Source organism: Nyctereutes procyonoides, unplaced genomic scaffold (genome assembly GCF_905146905.1).
Source record: "Nyctereutes procyonoides isolate TBG_1078 unplaced genomic scaffold, NYPRO_anot_genome, whole genome shotgun sequence".
In the NCBI taxonomy this organism is placed as follows: domain Eukaryota; kingdom Metazoa; phylum Chordata; class Mammalia; order Carnivora; family Canidae; genus Nyctereutes; species Nyctereutes procyonoides.
In genome coordinates, this window is record NW_026575052.1 from 13,770,780 (window position 1) to 13,784,630 (window position 13,851).

General features: G+C 44.0%; 1 protein-coding gene across 5 annotated transcripts in view; it reads left to right on the forward strand.

Moving 5' to 3' along the window:
* Positions 1-542: 542 nt before the first annotated feature.
* GMEB1 (glucocorticoid modulatory element binding protein 1) overlaps positions 543-13,851 on the forward strand; it is a 36,333-nt gene continuing 23,024 nt past the window's right edge. For 2 of the 5 annotated variants that reach the window (XM_055332694.1, XM_055332698.1), the window contains exons 1-2: positions 543-617; positions 8,947-9,103. In XM_055332694.1, the coding sequence (XP_055188669.1) occupies positions 8,976-9,103 (128 nt within the window). In that variant the 5' untranslated portion in view covers positions 543-617; positions 8,947-8,975. Of the gene's footprint in view, positions 618-1,211; positions 1,783-8,946; positions 9,104-13,851 lie in introns of those variants that run through there. The other 3 variants (XM_055332696.1, XM_055332695.1, XM_055332697.1) reach the window with 3 other exon arrangements.

Genomic DNA, 13,851 nt, shown 5'->3' on the forward strand with positions numbered 1-13,851 from the left:
CGCGCCCCCCCCCCCATAAGTCAAGACTTGAACCCGTAACCTCATGACCAGCCAAGGCTTGGCAAACACGCGTGGCTCAGAGAATGCAAGCAGCTTGCTCAAGGACTCGTGACCGGTTATTGACTCTATACTCAACCAGATCTTTGATTCCGAATTGATAGTTGGGCATAACTTCTGAAGGTCTGCAACACGTAAGCTCCATAAAACTGGATTTGGGGAAAAGGAATGGGCAGTCCTCCAGAGGAGTCGAGAGACCGGCTTCGGCCCCTGATTGTGGATGAGGCGAATCTTTAGCTTAGACCTCTTTTTCCTCACCGTCAATTGGGGGAAGAAGAGTCATTAGGGTTCCCAGAGCCCTTCCCAATACTGACTCTACAGAACAGAAGACCCGGCTCAGGTAAAGGCTCACTCAAATCCCTCCGGCTGAGGTTCATCCTCCGCGGGGCCCGCAATAGGGACGCGTCCCCTTTAAGGCGCCAGCTCGCCGGCGGCGGCGGCCGGAAGTGTTGAAGCCCGGCCTGGCGGCGGCGGTGGCAGTAGCGGCCGTGGCGGCCTCTGCGCATGCTCCGTCGCCCGCCCGCCCTGGCCGCTCGCCGCCCGCCCGCCCGACGGAGACGGTGAGGAGGGGGAGGGGTGGGCGCGCGGGCGCGGGCGCGGGGTGGGGTGGGGGCGGGGGGGCGGGCGCGGGGGCCGCGCGGCGGCCGGCGAGGGCGGGCGGGCGCGCAGGGGGCGGGGGGCTGCTGCCTCCGCGGGCGCCTCCCCACGCCCTGTGCGTGCCGCCGCCGCCGCCGGGGAGCGAGCGGACGTCGCGGCGCCGCGGGGGGGTGGGGGGACGCTGCCGCTGGGTCCGCCCGAGCAGCCGGGCCGCCCCCAGCGCGGCCGGCCGCGCCGCCCGGGCTCGGCCCCTGGCCGAGGGCGGCGGGCGCGGGCGAGCGGGGCGCCGGAGGGCCCCGCGCCCCCGCACCGGGGGCCCCGGAAGTCCTAGTCTGAGGGGCCCGGAGGGGCCGGAGTGACTCCGGACTGAGAGGCCCGGACGTCCAGGACCCCGGCGAGGGGTCCGGGGATCCCTGGGTATCCCCAGAGGCGGGGCCCGGGAGCAGTAGGCCCTTAGACGCAGAGCTGGGGAGGGGCCTGGGTCGCGCTTGGTTGGGGGCGGGGGGCGGGGGGCGGCTGGAGAGGGAGGGTGGGACGAAAGGTGAAGGAAGCCGGAATGCCCGCCGGGAAGGAGACCCTCAGGAAGCGTGGCGGGAGGGCAGGAGCAGAGAGTGCGTTCTGCTGAGGGAAGGAGGCCCGGGCTTCACCCGAGGGGCGCGTTAGAGGCCTCGGCCATTCAGTCCGGGGGAAAAGAAGCAGGTGCTGTTCGGAAGGCGTGGCGACCGGGTGGGTGGTGGGAGCAGGGGACGAGGAAGAAGAGCTCCAGAGCCCCTGCCTCCCCAGAGGTGAGGGGGCGGTAGGAAGGCGCCTCAGAGCCTCCTCAAGTAGGACTGGGAAGGGTCCAGACCTGTGAGGGAGCGCGTACTTTCTGATACATAGGTAGAGAACCAGGCAGCCTGGGTGTCAGGGGATGGGAAAGCCCATGTGTTTTAAGTACCAGGGAGAAGATCGTTTGAGTGACCCCTACTTCCTGAAGTGGCAGGGGAATTGGCCAAGTGTACCCTGAGAGGCAGGGACGATGACAGAATCTTACCTGAGGGTCCTGGAGAGTGACCCACCAGACTAACGCCTGTCAAGCCTTGACCTGGGGATCGGGGGAAGGCTCCACCATCCAAGGAACAGGAGAAGGTCTGAATGCTCTTAAGATGAGAGAAATCTCAGAAGGACTTCCTACCAGACACAGAAGGGGCCTTGTTTGGGGTCTTATCTAGGAGAACCAAGAAATGGGATTCCTCCTTAACCTGGAGGATTAGGGAAACCGAGGGGTCAGATCATTCTAGACTCACGGAGTGATCCTTTTCTCCTTTGCCTCTGCTAATGGCTACCAAAGTGCTTTGGGGGGACTTTTTCGTTAAATGGTCCCTAATTTATGAGCCTTTAACAATTCAGAATATTTAATATCTACTGACTTGATAACTTTTTCGTTAGTCATTAGTCAACCATTTATTCACATTTACTTCAACAAACATATATTAAATAGCTAATTTGTATTCAACTTCATTGGGTTACCTTGGGCCCCAAATTGGTCTTGTCCTAAGCAGAAGGCCCCTAGATTCCAGTGTGATGACCCTTCAAAGAACACTTTCATCCGGTTACTTCCCCAAACACTTACGCAGTAGTCTCCAATATATGCCTTATCCCACACTTCATTTGTTTTGGCTGTGTCCCTCACAGTGGTCCTGTGTAGCTTTCTTGTTGGCTTTATTACATCTTATAGTGGTGCCCTGGATCACTTACTGAATGTATGGGAAGGAATGAAAGAGACAAAAAAAAAAAAAAAAAAAAAAAAAATCCAGGAGTTTTGGCCTCAAGTAATAATAAAGTTTTAACTTGGAAATTTCTTAAGAATAGACTCTACAGTTAGGGTACCTGGATGGCTCAGTCCATTAAGTGTCTGACTTCAGCTCAGGCTCCCTTTCAATGGGGAGCCTGCTTGTCCCTCTTTCTGCCCCAACTTCACTTATGTATGCTTTCTCAAATAAAATCTTTATTTATTTATTTATTTATTTATTTATTTTTTGGTAAATGGATGTTTTTATCTTTAAAGATTTTATTTATTTATTTATTTATTTATTTATTTATTAGAGATGCACAAGCAGAGGGAGAAGCAGGCTCCATGCAAGGAGCCTGACATGGGACCTGATCCCCGGTCTCCAGGATCAGGCTGCCCTCAAATAAAAATCTTTAAAAAGAAAAAAGAATAGGTAACATAATCTACACATTACAATACAATGTGGAATAAATAAATGCATTTTGGGGTTACAAAATTTCAGGATATGTGCTATTTCTTTTATTCCTTTTCAACTACCAACTCTGATGTCCCTCCAGTCATGTGACACTCATGTTCCTGCCATGTTTTATTTTTATTTTTTAAGATTTTATTTATTTATTCATGACAGACACACAGAGGCAGAGACACAGACAGAGAGAGAAGCAGGCTCTCCACAAGGAGCCCGATGTGGGACTTGATCCTGGATCCTGGGATCACGCCCTGGGCCAAAGGCAGATGCTCAACTGCTGAGCCACCCAGGCGTCCCTCCTGCCACATTTTAAATATCAGTGTTCAGGGGTGCCTGGCTGCCTTAGTCAATGGAGTGTGGGACTCGACTTGGGGTCATGAGTTTGAGCCTCATGTTGGGCATAGAGATTACTTTAAAAAAAAAAAAAACAGCAAAAAAAAAAAAAAAAACATTAGTTTTCAGAACGTAAGTCATGAATTTAATCCAGAGTAGGTCAGATGTCATTTGTTTTTCAGTAGCTTATGTGAGTCGTCACGTGCCTACTTTCAAGATGTCTTTTTTGGCTTTGAAAATGACTACACAATTTTTTTAAATATTTTATTTATTTATTCATGAGAGACAGAGAGGCAGAGGCAGGGGGAGAAGCAGGCTCCATGCAGGGAGCCGGACGTGGGAATCGATTGCTGATCCCCAGGATCAGGCCCTGAGCTGAAGGCGGTGCTAAACCTCTGAGCCACCCAGGCTGCCCAAAAATAATTCTTTTCACATAAATTTGACATCTTTCCCTTATGTGTCTTCCCCTAGAATTACAGGGTGTTGTGTGATTACACAATGAATACTCTAAGGTCCCATCCCTGAAATACCCAAAGGAACAACTGGGTCATCTTGCCTCAGGAGTTTTTGTTGCTATAAACAAGAGCTACTTTTCAGTTTATACTCACCTCAAAACGATGACCTTGCATTTAGCCAGTGTAGTCTGTAGAGCTGGTTTCGGGTTACTTGTTAGGAATGTGGTACTTAGGGTAATAGATATTCAACCTACACTTGCTTCTCTAAAGAATGTAAGAATTGCCATGTTGGATCAGACTTGTGTCTCTTACTGACTGACACTAAGAGACATATTGTGGATGATTATAATTACCTTCTCAGGTAAACTCAGAAGGTTAGAGAACATTCCTCTTGGGTTCCAAGGTGTGGAAGGGCTAAGGAGTAAAATATGAGTTCCCATTGAGGAAAGTATTAATCAAGTAGTTAGTCAACCACTTATTCAGAGTGTTGTAGAGAGGACTCAACCTTAGAGTAGAAGGTTAAAACTAGAAACATCTGGGATCCCTGGATGGCGCAGCGGTTTGGCGCCTGCCTTTGGCCCAGGGCGCGATCCCGGAGACCCGGGATCGAATCCCACGTCGGGCTCCCGTTGCATGGAGCCTGCTTCTCTCTCTGCCTGTGTCTCTGCCTCTCTCTCTCTGTGACTATCATAAATAAATAAAAATTAAAAAATAGTTCTTTAAGAAAAAATAAAACAATTTAAAAATAAATAAATAAATAAAACTAGAAACATCCTTCTAATTCTCCTCTAATCCATTAATTTACTTAAGCTATTAAAACTGTAAACCACTGTTTTAAAATAATAAATTCCATAAAGTTTGTACCTTTTTCGCTAAAGTTTGTACCTTTTAAATTCATTAAGTATGTAATAGTAGTGCTTGACTAGTGTCTTACAAATATTAGCTGTGATTATTTTCATTCAAGCTACATTTTTATGGTTCAAACTTTGAAAGATATCCATTGGTTCAGTTATTCTAGGATTTGATAGCATTTGTATGCTTCGTCATATCCTTTTTTGTCTTTTTCTATACTCCAAGGTCCTAATTGTTTTGGTTCTGCTGGCAGCCAGCTGAACCAGTCCATTGATTCTCTCTTTTATCGCTAGTTTTATTTTTTTATTTTTTAAAGATTTATGTATTTATTTATGAGAGAGAGAGAGAGAGAGAGAGAGAGGCAGGGACACAGGAGGAGGGAGAAGCAGGCTCCATGCAGGGAGCCTGACGTGGGACTCCATCCTAGGACTCCAGGATCATGCCCTGGGCCAAAGGCAGGTGCTAAACAGCTGAGCCACCCAGGGATCCCCCCTAGTTTTATTTTTTTTAAAGGTTTATTTATTAGAGAGAGGGGGGAGGGGCAGAGGGAGAGAGTATTCTGAAGCAGACTCCCCCATGAGCTCAGAGTGCTGCAGGGCTTGATCCCAGGGCCCTGATATCATGACCTGAGCCAAAATCCAGAGTCGTCTGCTTAATTGACTGAGCTGCCTAGGTGCTCCCCATCCCCTAGTTTTAAACCTTTAATTTACAGAAGTTCAGATAGTGTACTGTAATATCTTACAGTTAATTTTTTTCTCTAGTATGTCATGCATATCTTTCCCTTCTTTAGTTCTGTAAGAGCAGATCTTGTCCTGTCCCTTTTCATATCCATCAAGCCCAGTAACTCTGTGCCTGACGTGTAGTAGAAACTCAGTAAATATTTGTTGAACTGGCCATAATGACAGGCAATAAGTTTAGCCTAACTTAACAAATTTATATCCCTTAATTTAGAAAAGTGGAAAATTCTGGACGTCTTTGAGGGCAAGACGAGTAATTCACTGCACAAAAATTTATTACATACTGTTATGTGCCAGATTTCCTTAGAAAGTTTTAGGTGGAGAGTTTTGTAAATTAAACTCTGATATTTAAAAATTTTATTTACTTCTGTGTCCTGGGTACTAAGCTAGGCATGAAGAAGAAAAGCAATCTTTGCTCTCCCAGGATGTACTCTGCGTGGGGAGAGGCTGACAAAGTGGGGTAATGGTTATGAGAGGAGTTCTGCAGCAGGTTCCAAGGGAGCAAGAACACAAGGTTACATCTAGTCCAGGAAGTCACAGGCCTCCCTGTGAATGAACATTGTGTGTGTGTGTGTGTGTGTGTGTGTGTGTGTGTGTGTGTTTGGTATGTCTTTTTAAATATTTTATTTATTTATTTATTTATTTATTTATTTATTTATTTATTTATTTATTTATTTATTTATTTGACAGAGGGGATAAGCAGGGGGAGTGGCAGAGGGAGAGGGAGAGACAGGCTCCCCACTGATCAGGAAGCCCAATGTGGGGCTCCATCCCAGGATCCCAGGATCATGACCTGAGCTGAAGGCAGATGCTCAATTGAGTGAGCCACCCAGACACCCCCCCACACCACCACTTTTTAAGTAAACTCTATGCCCAACATGGGGCTTGAACTCATGACCCTGAGATTGGGAGTTGCATGTTCTACCAACTGAGCTAGCCAGGCATCCCAGGAAGTGATGTTTTAAATAAGTTATAAAAGTTTAGCAGTGACTAGCCAAAGAGGAAGAGAATTCTAGGTAGAGGAAACAACTGTGAAGGCTCAGGTGAGGAAATATTGAGAAACTGAAAACAATTTAGTGACAGGAGCCCACAGTGTGAGAGGAAGAACTATGAGAAATCAAGCTAGCACGGTGGACAGGGGATAGTTTTGGAGGATTCTGTAAGCACTGTTAAATGCTTACACTTTAATAGCAAAGAGAGTCCACTGAAGGATTCTGAAATGGGGAAATGGCCTGTGGCCTTTAGTAAGATGACTTTTTCGATTCTGTAGATAATGGAGTGGAAAACAAGACCAGATATTAGGATATAGATGAGAAGCAGCTGGAAAAATTCAAGTAACAGTGTGGCATCTTAGGATATGGTGGTTGCAGCACAGATGGAAAATGGGGGGTGGTTAAAAGAGAAATATAGATGATAGAATGGATAGGATTAAAAAAAAAGAATGGATAGGATTTGGTAGTGGATTGGATTTAGAAAGAAAAGAATGAAAATGAAAGAATGAAACTCCCAAGTTTCTTGGGGTTTCTCAAGTCTTTAGTTTCTGACTTGAGAAAATGGGTAGAGGATAGTGCCATTTACAGAGGCAGGAAACAGCAGGTTTATGAGAGAAAATGAGTTTAAGGTGCCTACAAGGGATCCCTGGGTGGCGCAGCGGTTTGGCGCCTGCCTTTGGCCCAGGACGTGATTCTGGAGACCCCGGATCGAGTCCCACGTCGGGCTCCCGGTGCGTGGAGCCTGCTTCTCCCTCTGCCTATGTCTCTGCCTCTTTCTCTCTCTCTCTCTCTCTGTGTGACTATCATAAAATAAATGAAAATTTAAAAAAAAATTAAAAAAAAAAGGTGCCTACAAAATAAATGTTAAGAGGCTTTTGGGTGCAGGAGGTATAGCATATAGCAGGAGGTATAACAAAGTTGAATGTGAGAATCATAAAAGGCAGAAGCATACCTCTGATATGAGGAATTTAGTCGAAAACAAAAGTTGATTGAATCAATGTGTCAGTGCCATGATAAACAGTGCTGTGGGAGACAAGCTTTTTAAAGAAGCAGCGCCTGCCCTTATAGAATTAAAAATGCCCCAAAAATTAAAAAACAAAGAAAAGCACCTCATGGAGAGTATAGTGCAGTTATGGAGATAGAGGTCTGTTCAGTCAACTATAATACAAAGCACAGTGTGATAATCATTAGAGGAGAGCTACAAACCAAGTGTTAGGGGACTGAAGACAAAAAAATGTTTTGGCAGGGGCTTTGTGGAGGAGTGAGCTTTGAACTGAGCCTTGAAGGGAGAAGGAGACAAGAAGAGAGTTTGGGCTTAAGGAATAACAAAGGTATAGAAACCTGAATGTACATATTGTATGTGCAGAGTACAGGGGGAGGCTGGTATGGCTGGCAATTAAGATTCTTTGAGAATTACAGTTGTAGATGAAACTGGAAAACTATTTGGGGGCTAGATGAGGGAGTTTTGAGGGCTGTGCTTAAGTATGCATATTATAGGCAAACAAGTGCTGTGGCAGAGCTGAGATGTGGATTCAGTTGTTTGACTACCAATCACATACTCAAACATGCATCCACCATGTGCCTACTCTGTTCAACATGTCCTAATCATCTCTCGTATCTAAGTAAACACAGTGGCTCCTACCTATACTCTCTTAAGTGACTCCTTTCTTTGCAACTGTGAGGACTAACTGCTGCAGAATGTCCTGGGGCCCTCTGAGTTTTCATTAAAATTGGGATAATGCTTTGAATTACATTAGAGTCAAGGAGCATATGGTGCTGGACACTGGTATCCCCAACAAGTCTGCAAGGGAGATGTCAGGCAAAATCATCCCTCCATTCAGTCTGAGGCAAAGAGGTAGTAAGAAGTTCCTAGAGGTCGTGCAATTGGATTCAGTATTTATTAAACAATCATGTAATGCAAGTCATTCTTCTTCCTACACAGTTTATTTCAGTTAGCAGGTACTTATTAAGTAATTCACAAAGTACAGAGCACTTAATGAGGTGTAATGGCTGGTTGCATAGAAAATAGATGATTCCTACTTTCTTGGGGTTTATTTGGGATGGAACTAGTAGTGTGCTGTAAATCAGTTTTCCAGAAAAACAACAACAACAACAATCTTGATTTGTAGTGCTTGCCAATTTCTGTGGTGTATAAACTCCCAGCATCACTGATTTCAAGCTACTAATTCGATGTCCCCAAACTTGGAGTTGAGAAGAGATGTGCACTATTGGTTCTCAAGAGCAGGCTCCAGGGTGCCTGGGTGGCTCGTTCAGTTAAGTAACTGCTTTTGGCTCTAGTCATGATCTCAGGGTCCTGGGATTGAGTCCCACATTGGGGTCTCTGCTCAGTGGGGAGTCTGCTTTTCCCTTTCCCTTTGTGGTCTCCCTCTCTCTCTTTCAAATAAATAAATGAAATCTTAAAAGAGAGAGAGAGAGAGAGAGAGCAGAGAGCAAGCTCCAGTACAGCACTGGGTGAATCATATATACTAAGAAGCCCTAAATCAACAAGTGAGTACTAAGGCATTTCTGGAAAGATCAGAGCCTAGGTCACCTTCTTCTCACAGTTCCCATCCTTTCAAAGGACCACGATCTTGGAATTGGTAGTCATAATTATCTTGGTGTTGCTTTCCTATGGTAGCCATCTTTTCATACCAAAGTCATTGGTGCTTCTTGTTTCTGACAGCAGTCCAGCTATCTGACTTCATGTGAAAGATGGCTAATGCAGAAGTGAGTGTTCCAGTGGGGGATGTGGTTGTGGTACCCACTGAAGGAAATGAAGGAGAGAACCCTGAAGACACTAAAACCCAAGTGATCCTGCAGTTACAGCCTGTGCAGCAAGGGTAAGTTACTAGAGATTTGGATATTGTGAAAAATTTGGGAGGTTTAAAGAGTGGGGAAATTATAACTGTATGATTGCTTAGCATGAGGGAACATTCAACATCAGTCTCTCAGAGCTGGCTAACATCTTTATTAAGTATTATGTGCTATATTTGTCATTGTAATACAACAGTGAATCGTGTCCTTGTCTCTCTCCCTCTTGTCTACTGTAAGCTCTTTGAGGATAAGTTACATGGCTCCCTCCTCTTATTTATCCACACTGTCTAGCACAGGGTCTTGGTACATGTTTACCAAAAGACAGTGTAGTTAGTCAGAGGAGGTTAGGCAAGGCAATTACAAAAGTTTTCCTATCAGAAGCAGTCTGGACTCTAAGAGATGGGCAAAATTTTTTTTTAAGATTTTATTTATTTATTTATTCGTTCATTCATTCATTCATTCATTCATTCATTCATTCATGAGAGACACACACAGAGAGAGTTAGAGACACAGGCAGAGGGAGAAGCAGGCTCCATGCAGGGAGCCTAACGCGGGACTCCATCCTGGGTCCCCAGTATCCCACCCTGGGCTGAAGACGGCACCAAACCGCCAAGCCACCAGGGCTGCCCGAGATGGGCAAATTAATCAAGCTTAGCTTATCAAAAAATATATATTAATGACCCTACTATTATCTAGGGTATTACAAAGCATTGGAAGAAATATAAATATAGCACATGGTTCCCACCATCATGGAGCCTGCAGTCTAGTGCAAACCAAAATACATATATATAAATAAAGAGGTCACTTACTTCGCAAAAATCTAAAAAGTGCCAAGTATTATGGTTAGCAAGTAGCTTGAATTCAGAGGATCATTATGAATTTGAAAGAAGAGATAGGATCTTTTATTTATTTAGTTATTTTAAGATTTTATTTACTTATTCATGAGAGACACAGAGAGAGGGAGAGACAGGAGAAGCAGGCTCAACGCAAGGAGCCCAATATGGGACTCCATCCCAGGACTCCTGGATCACGCACTGAGCCTAAGGCAGAGGCTCATCCGCTGAGCCTCCCAGGCATCCCGAGATAGGATCTTTTAAATGGTATTGAAGTTTAAATAAGAATTAGATCTACAGGGCAGCCTGGATGGCTCAGCTGTCGTGATCCTGGAGACCTGGGATCGGGATCGAGTCCTACGGTGGACTCCCTGTGTGGAGCCTGCTTCTCCCTTTGCCTGTGTCTCTGCCTCTCTCTCTCTCTGTGTCTCTCATGAATAAATAAATAAAATCTTAAAAAAAAATTTAGATCTACAGAGAGGAGGGAGGGGTATTTTATCTTCAATGTATGAAAGATTCTTTATACAGTTAGAAATGATCTTGGGGTTCCTGGCTGACTCAGCCAGTAGAGCATGTGACTCTTGATCCTGGGGTTGTGAGTTTGAGCCCCATGTTGGGTATAGAGATTACTTAAAGAAAGAATGAAGAGAGGTGCCTGGGTGACTCAGTTGGCTAAGCATCCGGAGTCTTGATTTCAGCTCAGGTCTTGATCTCAGGGTTATGAGTTCAAGCCCTACATTGGGCTCCATACCCAGTGTGGAGCTTACTTTAAACAAACAAAAAACAACAAAAGAGAGAGAGAGAGAGAGAGAAAATATCCTTGGGCAAACACATAATTCAATCTCAATCTACTAAGTAATATACCTTGTTTTTTTGTTTGTTTGTTTGTTTGTTTGTTTTAGTATAGGAAATTTGAAATATACCCTAAAATTTAAAAAATACTATAATGAACCCCTGTGTACACACCCATCACCCAACTTCAACAGTTATCAACACATGGCCAGTCTTATTTCATCTCTACATCTGCCTACCCCTAAGTTTTTTGAAGCAAATCCTAGACATTAGTATGTGTCTTGTAAAAGTAAGGATTTTTTAGTTTTTAAAATATAACCATAGTTTGCTGACATTTCTGAATATTGAAGGAAATATTCTAAGATATGTAAGGGAAAGTTGACTTAAGTACTGATGGGGTGCCTGGCTGGCTCATTTGGACTGTATAATGCTTGATCTCAGGGTTGTGAATTCAAGCCCTACATTGGGTGGAGAAATGGCTTAAAAAAAATAAAAGCTTAAGAAAAAATAATTACTGACATATAGTGAATACAGTGTTTAGAATTATTATTGGCACCTAAAGATTATGCCTGCTTATTTAAATTCACTTGTTTGGGAATTTTATTTGTTACCTACACACATATTCATAGTTGTTACCCTTTGAGAAAGGGTAATGAGGAAGAATTAGCAGAAGATTCTTTTGTGCATGGCAGCTTTATTTTCTCTTGGAGTCATTGTTTCTTCTATTTTTCCTAAAGTGCTCTAATTGTCACTTAATCCTAGTCCTCCTAGAGACAGAAAACACTTAGAGACTTAATTATTTTGAAGATCAGTTCCACTTGTTTTGTGTGTCTTTTTTATTTTCCAAATAATACTGCTTTTTTTGGAAAAGTCTCATTGCTTGATTAGATTATAGACATCTTTGTACAATACTTTGACTCCGCAATCTACTGTTTACTCTAAATTTACCATATGAGGGACGCCTGGGTGGCTCAGCGGTTAAGTGCTGGCCTTTGGCTCAGGGCGTGATCCTGGAGTTCGGGGATCGAGTCCCACATCAGGCTTCCTGCATGGAGCCTGCTTCTCCCTCTGCCTGTGTCTCTGCGCCTCTCTCTGTCTCTCATAAATAAATAAATAAAATCTTTAAAAAAAATTAAAAAAAAAATTTGCCATATGAACTAATGAATACATTTTCAGGTCCTGAGTTTTGAGATGGCTGCCAATCAATGCTCAGCTGATTTCTCTAGTTATATTTTATTTTATTTTACTTATTTACTTATTTTATTTATTTATTTTAAGATTTTATTTATTTATTCATGAGAGATACAGAGAGGGAGAGAGTAGAGACACAGGCAGAGGGAGAAACAGGCTCCATGCAGGGAGCCTGATGTGGGACTTGATCCTGGGGCTCCAGGATCACGCCCTGGGCCAAAGGCAGGTGCTAAACTGAGCTACGCAGGGATCCCCCATACTTATTTATTTTTTTGAGAGAGAGAACATGTATGTGTACTTGCCCATGCAGGTGTGTGTTTGGGGGGGCGGGGCACAGAGGGAAAGAGAGAGAGAATCCCAAGCAGGCTGCACACTGAGTGTGGAGCCTGATACGGGGCTCAATCTTGAGACCCTGAGATCATGACCTGAGCTGAAATCATGGTCAGACACTTAACTAACTGAGCCACCCAGGCACCCCAGGAAATTTTTTCTTGATAAAACCCTGTTTACTTACAAAAATATAGACTGTACCCCACTTCCCACCACAAGTGCAATTTACTGGCTGTTGAACTTATATATAAATAAGAATTTCTTCTTTTAAAGGATTTGCACATATTGGTCAATTTATTTTTTCTATTTTTTAAAGATTTTATTTATTTCTTCATGAGACACACAGAGAGAGGCAGAGACATAGGCAGAGGGAGAAGCAGACTCCTTGTAGGGAACCCGCTGTGGGACTCTATCCCAGGACCCCGGGATCATGCCTTGAGCCAAAGGCAGATGCTCAACTGCTGAGCCACCCAGGCGTCCCCATATTGGTCAATTTAGAATGAGTTTACAGAACTTACTTAAAGCAGCGATTCTCATGTTTATCATAACACTCATTCACTGACTAGCCCTTATTGGGTGCTTTGCTATGTTTTAGTTATATTCGATACACTAGACATACAAAATTGAGTAAATAAATAAGACATAATCTCTGCTCTCAGGGGCCTCTTAGACTATATCCAAGGGGAGGCAAACAGCTAAACAAACATATAATATTAAGTGTTATATGTGTTGTGACAAAGTGTAAAGTACAATTGGATCACAAAAGAGGATGTAGGTGATTATACTGGTGGAATATCAGGAAGGAAAAGCATCATAGAGGCCACTCATTAAAAAATAAATAGAGGGGCACCTGCTTGGCTCGGTCAGTAGAGCATGCAACTCTTTGTGGTTATAAGTTCAAGGCCCACATTAGGTGTAAAGATGACTTAAAAATAAAATCTTAAGAACAAACAAACAAATAGGAAAGGATGTTCTGGGGAAAGCAGGAAGTGAGATCAAAGATAGAAGGTGTAAAAGAAGATGATAATTCTGGGAGCCACAGATAATTTGGTATGACTGGGGCTTGGATTATAAAGTGAGGTTTAAGGAGAGTTGAAACCAGGGACCAGATCTTGGAGCAACTTAAATATCTTATTAAGGATTTGGGGCTTTATTGTTACAGCAAGTAGAGGGTTCTTGGAAGGTTTTAAGGAGGGATTTATGTGATTACTCTGGTAGGAATACAGAAGATCCGTAGATGCAAGGAGACTAGTTCAGACTAGAGATGATGCAGCCTGAATTAAGGCAGTAGCAGTGGAAAAAGAGACAAGGAGGCTGGCTGGTGTTAAGGAGATACATCTGGTAGGATTTGGTGGCTGAGTATGTGGGAGTTGAGGAGGAGGAAGAGGGAGAAGTCTGATGTAATTCCCAGGCTTCTGTCTTAGGCTGTAAAGTACTGGTGGTGCCACTAACAAGCATAGGAAATAGAAGAATGGTTTAGGAGAGGGAAGAGAACTTGGTCATTTTATTTTAATTTTTAATTTTTTAAAGATTTTATTTATTCATGAGAGACACACAGAGAGAGGCAGACATAGGCAGAAGGAGAAGCAGGCTCCCTGTTGGGAGCCTGAGGTGGGACTCAATCCAGG